This window comes from Caretta caretta, chromosome 6 (genome assembly GCF_965140235.1).
Source record: "Caretta caretta isolate rCarCar2 chromosome 6, rCarCar1.hap1, whole genome shotgun sequence".
Classification (NCBI taxonomy): domain Eukaryota; kingdom Metazoa; phylum Chordata; order Testudines; family Cheloniidae; genus Caretta; species Caretta caretta.
Window position 1 is genome coordinate 61964747 of NC_134211.1, and position 12849 is coordinate 61977595.

Sequence of the window (12849 nt, forward strand, 5' to 3'; positions counted from 1 at the left end):
TTAAGGTAGTCCTAAACAGGCTTCTAAACACAGCTGTATTCTAATTTAAGGGACTAAATTGCTCAAATGTATCACTTTAAAAATATTTCTTTATTCTCTGTGTTCACCTGTTTGGACATGCAGCAGCTTTGTATCTCTCCTGCTCTCTTCCTTTCAATAGATGCCTGGTTGATACTTGAGCGCAGCTTGCTCTCAGTGATCCATCAGCAGCCCAGGAATGAGAGGAAAATGGTCTTTGCTTTCCAGACCAGTTAAGGTTCTCAGGCAGGTTTGTTTGAAGGATCCTGATAAGAAGAGAGTGGAGTCATGAAACAAGTTGAAATATTCTGGTATTCCCATATTTACCTGGGCCCTGTAATAGCCACAGAAGAGCAATGCATCTTCACTAGCTCCTTCTCACAGAAGGGATCTCCAAAGGTGACTAACTACCTAAGTATAGCAAGGGTGGGGGAGGATTCACTAGCTTGTCTCCCAGATAGCCCACCCCAGGAAGACCTCTACAATACTAGAGGTTACATTTTTAACAGTGAGGGTAGTTACCCACTGGAACAGCTTACTACGGTTTGTAGTGGCACAGATAATTTTTAAATCAAGGCTGGTTGTTTTTCTAAAAGGCATGCTCTAGTTCAAACAGGAACTAATTCAGGGAAGTTCTATGGCCTGTGTTATGCAGGAGGTCAGATTAGATGATCACAATGGTCCTTTCCACTTTATAACCTATGAAACACACCTTCTGTCTCACTCCCTCCAGTGTGTTCCTTCTTGCTCCTCCATTACACAATCACTGCACTTCTCCATCCCACCTCCATTAATCCACTGCCTCAGATCACTCATCTGTTTTGTTCTGCAGCCTTCCCAAAATGGAGGGGGCTTCAGCTCCCCACACTCAGCCTCTCATTTCCTTCTGTGCCTTCTTCTCTGTGGTCATTGAGAAGCTAATAGAATTCTGGGCCTGTAGTTAGCAGGTTGGAGGAATCTAAAGCAGCAGTAAGGAAAGTCTCCCCACCTTCTAGCAAGGATCAGTCCTATGTAACAGGGCTCAAACCCCAGTCTCCATTTCCCACTGCATCCCTGCCTTCATCAGGACTGCGCTAGTCTCCTCCATCGGAGCATGGGTATTGGCTCCTATTTGGAGTGCTAGCTAGTGGGAAGGGAGTGAGAGTTCAGCATGACAGCGTTCCCTGCCCCTCTGGAAAAGAAGGCTTCCATTCAGTGACACCCGTGCTAGCCCACCCTGCAAAAGGCTGAGAGTCGGATTAGAACTAGCAGCCTTGGAAACTTTTGCCCTCTGAGGCACAGTTGTTGTCAGTACTTCAAGGAGAATGTATTGCAGATATTTTGTCATGATTGGTGAAATTGCATCAGCCCTGAAGTTATTTCAGGACTTTCGATGCCCCAGGAAACTGCAGGATAGTGTCACACAAGGCTGGACGTTCCCATCAAAGATGAATTGCCAGCTAAGCTTCAATTTTAGAATCTTTATTTCTGGAAAGAATATGAAAGGCAGAAAGGCACACCTGGATTCTGCAATACTAGGAGGAGTTCATGGCACCAGAAGCTAGAAAATGATCTTTAGATGCATAGGCAGAGCATGCTGGCTCTAGAAATCACAAAGAGAATCAACATGGGATTCAGTCTAGAGCCAGACTGTTGGCCCAAGCCAAAGTGCAGAGGGTGCAAGTAGGGATGGCAACATCTGTGCAAAGGTGGCTTAAATCTCACCTTGTGCTCTTCGTCATGCAGGGGCCAGTCCCTTTGCACTTGGAGTAGCATGGAAGGTGCCCTAAGTTACACCAGGCTGCAGTGGCCCCAGTGGATAAAAATGCAGCTAAAGATCAATAGAGGTCAAGTGCAGGGGCATCCCGGGCAGGCCATCTTTCTCCTGCTACGCTGGCAGCAGGGAGGAAGGGTGGTGTGAGAGCCCCTGCAGTGGCTCTATGCCACTAGAGCAGGGGTCGGCAACCTTTCAGAAGTGGTGTGCCGAGTCTTCATTTATTCACTCGAATTTAAGGTTTCGCGTGCCAGTAATACATTTTAACCTTTTTAGAAGGTCTCTTTCTATAAGTCTGTAATATATAACTAAACTATTGTTGTATGTAAAGTAAATAAGGTTTTTAAAATGTTTAAGAAGCTTAATTTAAATTAAAATGCAGAGCCCCCTGGACGGTTGGCCAGGACCCGGGCAGTGTGAGTGCCACTGAAAATCAGCTCGCGTGCTGCCTTTGGCACATGTGCCATAGGTTGCCTTGCCTACCCCTGCACTAGAGTATCCCCCTTGCACTGGGAGGATCTTCCCCTGGCTAGTTAAGCCAGCTTTAGAGCCACTTTTCACTGAAAATGTAGAGCCAAGCAGCTGTCCTTTACTGGGGAATCTGTCCTGTCATTTATACAATGTCTTTTCTGATTTTAGCTGCCCCTTCTGGCCCTGTTCTCCACTGTCCTGGTCCTTGTGTACTTGCTTGCATCACGGCACAGTGAATGTGATGTTGGGTAAAATGCAACTACTCTGATTTGATAGCATTTTATGCCGTCTTTGCAAATGACAGCACAAGGCAGTGGAGAATCCAACTCACTGTGTGGGACTACTCTCCTGGATCTCAAGTTCCCTCCAAGAAGGTCTAAAGTTCCTTGCCCTCCTTATCCTTTGGACAAATGAGCATTGACTGTGTGGTGGGGCCAGCTGTATCTAAGCCATAATAACTGGGGATTCGCGGGTTGCTCATTGTTCTCTATTTTCAAGTGTCTGCATTGAAGAGTGCCTGGATAATAGAGAATAAAACTCCCCACTAATTCCTCTGACTGTACAATATGTTTCCACTGCTAATGATACACTTTGAAAACCACGGAGGCAGTGAACTAATCCTTGTGGTAAGCTAATTGCTGGAAGCCAGCAGGAGAGTGGTTTATTCCCACAGAAACTGCTTAGGGGACCTACGTTTCCCAGTTGTAAACACAGTGGCTCTTTTCAGAAATGTATCCTAACAGTCATGCCCACCAATGGCAAAACTTCAGAGTCAGTTTTTATGTTGCACATTTGTTTGTTTTAAAGTAGAGGTCCTGTGCTCAGTGGTTGTGATGTTTTGTTTTGTTTTGTTTTTGTTGTTTTTATTAGGGAGAAGGAAACTTTACTGGAATTGGCCAAGTAGCTCCCAATCAGAAAAGGAAGAAGGAATTTTAAGGTCTTTGGGGACAAATTGCAGTAGCAAGGAAAGGACGTATTTTAATGAATAGTCAATAGGTTTTTGAAGTGTATCCTCTCCTCATCCCCATCCCCATCCAGGAACTATATGATATTTGTATCACCTAGAACCTGTGAACTAGGACCAAAGAACATGACAGAACTACGTTACTGGAGACTCTCAAGGGACTGTCTGGTCAGAAAGAAACACACAATACTTCGAGGATTATTATGAGGAATTTCAGGAATCCCAGATTGGTAAATGGCAGCGAATACAAAGGTTCCTGCGCTGGTATTCGGAGGAACTGATTCCGTGGCATCTCAACCTTCATGTGATAGAAGGAAGATGTGCTTTTTGGGGCGTGGGGGAGGGTGGAGGAACTACCCTTGAAGGGTAATTATACTGTATGAGAGAGCTCTGGAATAAGATAAATATATTTCACAGTGGAAAGGATTTAAAAAAATTTTTTTTTTATAATGTCTTTGCCTTGGATGTTCAGAAAGGTTTATAAGAAAGAAAGTTCTGGAGAGAAGAAAATTTGTTTCCTTCAGTTGTACCTTTACTTGGAAAGCGGTTTGGAAGCTGTCATTTTGTTCTCCACTAAATAACAGGTACAATTGTAGAAGCCTAATTTGCCTGAGACAAGCTAATAGAGTTTGTCAGTTCAACATTTCTAAAATCAATCTTTTACTCTCTGCTTCTAGCTCCCCAGAAGCTTAACATCCTACCTATTTTACCCTTTTCTATAGCACTTTCTGTCTGAGAATCTCCAGGCATTGTACAAATGTCAATGAAAGGTTTCAGAGTAGCAGCCGTGTTAGTCTGTATTCTCAAAAAGAAAAGGAGGACTTGTGGCACCTTAGAGACTAACAAATTTATTTGAGCATAAGCTTGCGTGACGCAAGCTTATGCTCAAATAAATTTGTTAGTCTCTAAGGTGCCACAAGTCCTCCTTTTCTTTTTGACATGTCAATGAAGTAAGCCTCACAGGATTCCTGAGAGGGAGGGAAGTTATGTTATCCCCATTCGTCAGGAAACAGGCAGAGACAATTTAAGTGACTTGCATGAGGTCACACTAGCAGAGGTAGCAATTTAGATGCTCCTAATTTTGTGCCTTAGCCATAAGACCCTATTTCCTCCAGACCACCCTTCCTAAAGCTGGTATGTGTTTTCACTGCCAAATGTGGCTTTCCTCCATTGCACACTGATACTGGTTTTGATTATCACAGTTTGCTCAGAAGAGCTGGGCTGAACATGTTGATTTATTATTGTAGGGTTGCTCCTGAGCGCTGGCTTGCTCACGTTGATCAGTTATTGTAGGGTTGCTCATGAAGGGTGGGCTGGTGGAACTGATTTTCTTTTTGGAAAGAAGATTTGTATCTTTTCTGAACAAATTTCCCACATTTAAAAAGAACTTTGTGGATTTCCAAATGGCTTTAGGAAATCACATAAGATAGGTGACAGTGCCCTGAACTTGATGGTGTCCTCCCTTGAGGTCTGCTAGCTGCAGTGACCGTGCAGAAGGTGATGGGGACTGCAGTGCTTCCTAGGTGGCTGGATGCTGTGAGCTCCAGGATTCACGCATCATTTTGCAAAAACAAACCAATGAGCCGTGATGCACGTAGTACTCAGCTGATTGCTACGCTTGCTGCCATCCACTAATACAATATTTAGGCTCAAACTTTCAGAAGTTGCTACTGATTCTGATTGCACCAATATTTGGGTGTCCTTCTTAACAGACTAGGGGCTTGATTTTTCAGAAGTACTGAGCACCCACTTCTCCAATTAGGAGGTCTGAATGCTCGGCTCCAATGACACAAAACAGCCCTAAAGCTGGCTTGGAAAGCTACTGGAGGATTCCCCTGATGTCAGGGGATCCCTGGGTGCTGTTAAGCCACTATCGCAGCTCCTGGGCCCAACCACCTGCGCCTGACCGCTCGAGCAGGAAGAATAGCATCTGATATTAATTAGAACAGCCCTGGCCCTGAGGGACCTTTCTGGCAGCCGGAGACTACTAGGCTTTCTTCGTACTCCTCCAATGCTCCCTTCCGCTGCCAGTCATACTGGTTTATTGTATGACAGGGGTCAGTCCAGAGGCCGCTGAGCCCCAGCATCGGAGGGGGGCAAATGCCTTTGTACACTCCCCTTTCAGCTCTGCGGAGTGCTGCTCAGCTGCAGCTGAGACTTTGGCCTAGGGAGAGCAGAAGTAGGTCCTCAGCTAACATTATCCTTTTTAGGCTTTTTCTACATTTACAGCAGAGTGCAGCGTATATACGCTGTATGCCCCCCAGCATGAGTATAAGTAGCAGTGTAGGTGGGGAGGCACTGCTCAGGCGAACACACCAGAATCTTAGGGTATGTGCCCTACGCAGCTCTCTACGTGCCCCTGCCCACACTGCTATTTTTAGCAGGGCAGTGTCTCACTGCCAGAGCCTTTCACTGCTGCGTGTAGCTACACACTGCAATGTGGACACAGCCTGCTTCTCACTGTGGCATGTAGCTTCAGGTACCCTCCACGTCTCCTCCAGTGTAGGCCAGGTCTTAGACTCTTTGTTCATTGCTGTGCTGTGAATTTTCTCTCCTGGGAATTACACTGGGCCTGTCCCCTGTGAGCACCTGGAGGTAGCCAAGCAGGCAAGCTTTGAATGGCCAACCTGTGATATAAACAGAATCTACTTGTTGAGAAATAGACAGGTGCCACAGCATAACCTATTAAACACAAGAAGTTATCTAAAGCAATGAAAACAGTGACATACATACCTTTTGAAATCCAGTTCACAGCAGAGACTACCACAGACTTTGGGGCGAATGCTTCTTCATAAAGTTACATCTGTGGTTAGGGAGAGCCAGGGATTATATTTTTATGGGTCTGTAATTCCGATTTTGTGTACATTAGGATCCCAAGGTGGATGGGATTTCAGTTTTTTATGGGTCTTTCATGTGAGTCTGGCACTTGCAGGACTATAAGAAGGTCCTGAAATTTGTAGGCATCCTCCTTGCATAGAGCTACATGCTATGGTCTTTAAGTGTCCCCACTCTTCTTACAGAGACCATGCAATAGTATGCAGGAGTGCCGATAAGAGAGTGAACTTTATTTCCTCTCCCCAGTCACCTGACCCGGGTGAGAGATACAAAGGTTAATACACTTGTGACATAACATGGATCAGTATCCACTGACTCCTGTGGGGGGGCTGTCCCCCACCCTACTGCCAGTGAGTGACCGTCATGAACCCTTGAAAATATTCCAACTTGGCCAGGCCATTCATTAGTGATTAAGAAGCCTTTGGGGACCAGAGTGGAGTGCTGGTAGGAGCCAACCCCTCACTCAGCAGCACTTTGCTTTAAGTAGCACAGAGTTTCTTCTGATAACCCCCACACATGTGGCCAAAGGATTTAAAACCTTCCTGCTAATACTATGCCTGCAATTCGTCTCCAGAGTAGCCTGGCTGGCTGTGAATGAAGTGCCAGTCTCAGCCAAGGAGTCAGTCTGTCCCAACAATTCTTCATAAGCTGCTGGATTGCGTGGACAGGCACACATGCATTATTTAATATGATAGTAGCAATCAGGAGATTAGAATCAACCCCCCATTCTATTAGGCTCTGTACAGATACAAAACCTTGGTCTAAGAATGTATGTGGGCCGTGCATGTGTATGATGGATTACATGTGAGCGTGCATAGACCAGGGATGAGCACATGGGTGCAAGTATTCAGAGGTGAAGACATAAATAATTACATATATTTGTGGTTATATTCATGCCTGTCAGTACATGTTGGTGCACATGTCAATGTGGGTGCACGGCTGCTGGTGCATTTATGAACGTAGGGTGCAGGTGTGAGAGTTCATATATGTACTTGAGTGCCTGCAGACATGTGCATGGGATGTGAGTGTGTGCATGCCTACAGTACATATGCCAGACAGTAGAGTTATCTGTACAGTAGCAAGCATCCCTCATCCTATTGTAAACATAGAGCCTCTGTCTTCATGGCTCCCAGGTTAGTGTTGCCATCTGCCAGGCTTAGTTGCAGTTTTCATTCTCTGCCTTACATTTCGTGGCCCCTGCATGAGGGTAATGGGAAAGTGCAAGCTTTATATTCTTCTACTGCCATTCTCCATCGTTAAAGTCAGTAAAATCACTATATTAATGATGATGCCTTCATGTTCTCCCTTTACTCTGGGGGCAGTCACCTAGCGAAATGGACTGGGGCTGCCTTACTGCTCCCTTGCAATGAATCGTGCCTTCTGGGCAGCGTGAATGGAGGAGTATTACTGTTAAAACCCCCAAGGACTCAACTCCTTTGACTTAGCTGGTAATTGGATTCATGTAATCTTCTTTGGTCGTCATTCTTTTTTATTGTATTCATATTCTCACTGGGAGAGATTTGAGAGATTGGCAGAGATCAGCTGCTGCCACCAGCTACAGGATGTATTGGTCAAGACACCAGAAGTGATTGGGAAGGTGTGGGCCCTGGAATGGGAAAGAGGCAGACATTAAGAGGCAATTACACAATGTAGGTTTGGGGTCTTGTTTGTATCTTTAAAAAGTGTATTCTTAAAAACATGAACATATATTATAAAATTTATTCTCACTTATTTTGGTGAACTTCCTTAAAAATTTAAACTTAGTGATGATTGATTTAAAAAGAAATCTTTGAATAAGGAACCAACTTCAGCCTTGTTAAAATTCACCTGAGCCTACATACATACATACATACATCCCAGCTGGGGGAACTCTCAGCCTCCAGTCTCCCATAAATTTGAAGAAATGTCCCATGAAAAACTTAAATAAATAAATATTGGCAACTCAGAGGTAGGTAAGTTACCCTGAAAAGCATCCAAGGTAAGCTTGCCAGCCCCTGTGGGGGTGCAGGGTGGATACGTAAGATCCAGGAGAACCTTTGGAATACCGGGCACAGATCAGCTGATTTGGCCTTGCTCTCCTGCTGTGGTGGACCTTCTAGGTAGGAGAACTTTGACAAGTAAGCAGACCATCTTCTCCATTTTTGATCACACATGCACATGACACACATTAGCATGTTCCACAAAGTGCTTATGTGTGGCAAATCTGCCCTGCTCTGTGGGTCCCACATCACCACACTTTCTGATTACTTCTCTACTGCTAGCCTGGATGCAGCTTGGGCAATGGATAGTGTCCAGCATCAGAACAGAATGTCAGCATCATAGTTGTGCTCGCTCTCAGATATGCACACATGCAGTGGGCTTCAAAAGGGAAAGTGACTATGACTGCATGATCTCTGCATATAGCTTGCTCTGTGTAAAGGACCACATCTCAGGTTGTTAGACTGCATCGGGGTATTGGCTTGTGTGGTGCAAATATTGGTTGGGAGGGGGCAAGATAACCTTTTCTTTTTCCCAGTGTATTTCTTACGATGGGAGGAAAAGGGAAGAATTAGCTCGCTCCTACTTTTAACTTCCGGAAGCATTTCTCTAGTCGTATGTGAGGCAGAAAGATGCTATCTTCCCCCTGAGGAATTCCACCATCATTTCAACAATTTCCATCCCACCATCAACCTCAGCCTGGTCCAGTCCACACAAGAGATCCACTTCCTGGACACTACAGTGCTAATAAACGATGGTCACATAAACATCACCCTATACCGGAAACCTACTGACCGCTATTCCTACCTACATGCCTCCAGCTTTCATGCTGACCACACCACACGATCCATCGTCTACAGCCAAGCTCTGCGATACAACCGCATTTGCTCCAACCCCTCAGACAGAGACAAACACCTACAAGATCTCTATCAAGCATTCTTACAACTACAATACCCACCTGCGGAAGTGAAGAAACAGATTGATAGAGCCAGAAGAGTTCCCAGAAGTCACCTACTACAGGACAGGCCTAACAAAGAAAATAACAGAACACCACTAGCGGTCACCTTCAGCCCCCAACTAAAACCCCTCCAACGCATTATTAAGGATCTACAACCTATCCTGAAGGATGACCCAACACTCTCACAAATCTTGGGAGACAGGCCAGTCCTTGCCTACAGACAGCCCCCCAACCTGAAGCAAATACTCACCAGCAACCACATACCACACAACAGTACCACTAACCCAGGAACCTATCCTTGCAACAAAGCCTGTTGCCAACTGTGCCCACATATCTATTCAGGGGACACTATCACAGGGCCTAATAACATCAGCCACACTATCAGAGGCTCGTTCACCTGCACATCTACCAATGTGATATATGCCATAATGTGCCAGCAATGCCCCTCTGCCATGTACATTGGTCAAACTGGACAGTCTCTATGTAAAAGAATAAATGGACACGAATCAGATGTCAAGAATTATAACAATCATAAACCAGTCGGAGAACACTTCAATCTCTCTGGTCACGCGATTACAGACATGAAAGTTGCTATATTACAACAAAAAAACTTCAAATCCAGACTCCAGCGAGAAACTGTTGAATTGGAATTCATTTGCAAATTGGATACAATTAACTTAGGCTTGAATAGAGACTGGGAGTGGCTAAGTCATTATGCAAGGTAACCTATTTCCCCTTGTTTTCCCCCCCCCCCCCCCGACATTCTTGTTAAACCCTGGATTTGTGCTGGAAATGGCCCACCGTGATTATCATACACATTGTAAGGAGAGTGATCACTTTAGATAAGCTATTACTAGCAGGAGAGTGGGGTGGGAGGAGGTATTTTTTCATGCTTTGAGTGTATATAAAAAGATCTTCTACACTTTCCACAGTATGCATCCGATGAAGTGAGCTGTAGCTCAAGAAAGCTTATGCTCAAATAAATTGGTTAGTCTCTAAGGTGCCACAAGTACTCCTTTTCTTTTTGCGAATACGGACTAACACGGCTGTTACTCTGAAATTGGCAAACTGACATTTGAAGCCTCCATCTCAGTGCCATCTTGCAGTCCTGAGCCAGAAAATCTAGCTCTGATCCTAAAACCAGGTTTCTGTACGGTAACACAGCCCTTTAAACGTAGACTGTCAGGCATTTTGCTTTGAAAGTGCCCTTGTCAACTGCAGATAGAGGTTCTTGGCTTCTGTCCTGTCAACAAATTCTATGATTAACCACAGAGGCCTTGCCAGGCAAGAAAGGGAGTTCGGTACGGTCTGTTCCCAGGTACACAGTGGGGGAGGATGATGTGTAATTTCAATACTTAGACCTTTTCTCTCTCTAATTCTATCAGCAGATTGGGAAGGTAGCTCCTAAAAGGAAAATGGTAGCAAATGCTGCGCTAGGTTAGCCCTGTTCAGACAAAACATAGAAATGTAGGCCTGGAAGGGTCCTCCATGGGTCATCTAGTCCAGTCCCCTGCAATGAGGCAAGACTAAGTATTATCGAGACCATCAATGACAGGTGTTTGTCAAACTTGTTCTTAAAAACCTCCAATAATGGAGATTGCACAACCTCCCTAGGTAACTTGTCCTACTGCTTAACTACCCAGACAGTTAGGAAGATTTTCCCAATGTCTAACCTGAATCTCCCTTGAGGCAATTTAAGCCCATTACTTCTTGTCCTGTCATTAGTGGTTAAGGAGAACAATTCATCACCCTCTTTATAACAACCTTTTTCATACTTGAAGACAATTATGTCCCCCTCAGTCTTCTCTTTTCCAGACTACCCAATTTTTCAATCTTTTCTCATAGATCATGTTTTCTAGACCTTTAATCATTTTTGTTGCTCTTCTCTGAACTTTCTCCAATTTGTCCACATCTTTCCCAAAGTGTGGTGCTCAGAACTGGACACAGTACTCCTGCTGTGGTCTTATCAGTGCTGCGTAGAGCGGAAGAATTACTTCTCCTGTCTTGCTTACAACACCCCTGCTAATACATCCCAGAATGATATTAACTGTTTTTGCAACAGTGTTACAGTCTCATATTTAGGTTATGATCCACTGTAATGCCCAGGTCCTTTTCTGCAGTGCTCCTTCCTAGGCAGTCATTTCCCATTTTGTATTTGTGCAATTGATCGTTCCTTCCTAAGGCCAGGTCTACACTATATAAACATCCATCGGTATAACTACATCGCTTAAGGGTGTGGAAACTCCCTCCCCCCGCCCCTGAACAACGCAGTTATACCAACCTAACCCCTGGTGTAGACCGTGCTATGCTGATGGTAGAGGTTCTCCTGTCAACATAGCTACTGCCTCTCATAGAGGTGGATTAACTACGCTGACACAAGAAGCTCCCGTCGGCACAGTAGCATCTTCACTAAAGTGCTACAGTTGGAGCTGCACCAAGGTAGCGTTTTAAGTGCAGACCTGCCCTAAGTGCAGTACTTTGCATTTGGCCGTATTGAATTTCATCCTATTTATTTTAGACCATTTCTCCAGTTGATCAAGATCATTTTGAATTCTAATCCTGTCTTCCAAAGCCCTTGCAAACCTTCTCAACTTGGTGTCATCTGCAAAATGTATAGATGTACCTACTATACCGTAATGCAGTCATTTATGAAGCTATTGAATAGAACCAGACCCAGGACAGTGAATCATTGATAACTACTATCTGAATATGTTTTTTCAACCAGTTGTGCACCCACCTTATTGTAGGTTTGTCTAGGCCAGGGGTTCTCAAACTGGGGGTTGGGACACCTCAGGGGGTTGCGAGGTTATTACATGGGGGGTTGCGAGCTGTCAACCTCCACCCCAAATTCCACTTTGCCTCCAGCATTTATAATAGTGTTAAATATATTAAAAAGTGTTTTTAATTTATAAGGGGGGTTGCACTCAGAGGCTTGCTATGTGAAAGGGGTCACCAGTAAAAAAAAGTTTGAGAGCCACTGGTCTAGGTTATATTTCCCTGGTTTTCTTATGAGGTCAGGTGAGACAGTATCAAAAACCTTACTAAAGTTGATATATATCACAGCTACTGGTTCCTCCCCACCCCGGAACCACATGGCTTGTAAGGCTTATTATCCTGTCAAAGGAGGTTAGGTTGATTTGACAAGAACAAATCCATGTTGACTATTACTTATTACTTTATTATCTTCTAGCCGTTTACAAATTGATTGTTAGATTATTTGCCCCATTATCTTTCTGGGTAGCAAAATTAAGCTGTCTGGTCTATAATTCCCTCGGCTGTCCTTATTCCCCTTTTTATAGATAGAGTACCTATCTGCCCTTCTCCAGTCCTCTGAGATCTCTCCCATCCTCCATGAGTTCTCAAAGATAATCACTAATGGCTCGGAGAGCTCTTCAGCCAGTTCCTTAAGTATTCTAGGATGTATTTTGTCAGGCCCTGCCAACTTGACATCGAACTCGTCCAGCTTGGTCTATGCTGAAGTGCTACAGTGGCCTAGTTGCAGGGGTGCAGCTGAGCTGCTGTAGCATTTTAAGGGTAGACGTATCCTAAGTAATTCTTAACTTTTTCTTTCTCTATTTTAGCCCGAGATCCTACACCATTTACACTGATGTTTCCTGTGTTAGTTGTCCGATGACTGCTAACCTTTTTGGTGAAAACTGAAGCAAAAGAACCTAAAGAAGAGCTCTGTGTAGCTTGAAAGCTTGTCTCTCGCCAAAAGAAGTTGGTTCAATAAAAGATATTACTTCACCTGCCTTGTCTCTCTTATATCCTGGGACCAACAGGGCTTTAACACTGCATGAAACAAAAAAAGGCACTTAACACTTCGGCCATTGCTGCATTTTCATGCTAAGTTTGAAGGTACCTCTTTCACTT

General features: G+C 44.4%; 2 protein-coding genes across 12 annotated transcripts in view; both read left to right on the top strand.

Moving 5' to 3' along the window:
• Positions 1 to 12849, top strand: part of TMEM229B (transmembrane protein 229B) — an 80031-nt gene that overhangs the window by 43293 nt on the left and 23889 nt on the right. For 5 of the 10 annotated variants that reach the window (XM_075129640.1, XM_075129641.1, XM_075129642.1 and 2 more), the window contains exon 2: positions 12558 to 12834. The exons of the other annotated variants lie outside the window; for them this stretch is intronic. Coding sequence is in view for 1 of the 5 variants with exons in the window: in XM_075129644.1 (XP_074985745.1) it covers positions 12820 to 12834 (15 nt within the window). In the remaining 4 variants the exon portion in view is untranslated. The remainder of the gene's footprint in view (positions 1 to 12557; positions 12835 to 12849) is intronic. 10 annotated transcript variants of the gene reach the window in all.
• RAD51B (RAD51 paralog B) overlaps positions 1 to 12849 on the top strand; it is a 788206-nt gene that overhangs the window by 42382 nt on the left and 732975 nt on the right. The window lies entirely within an intron of this gene.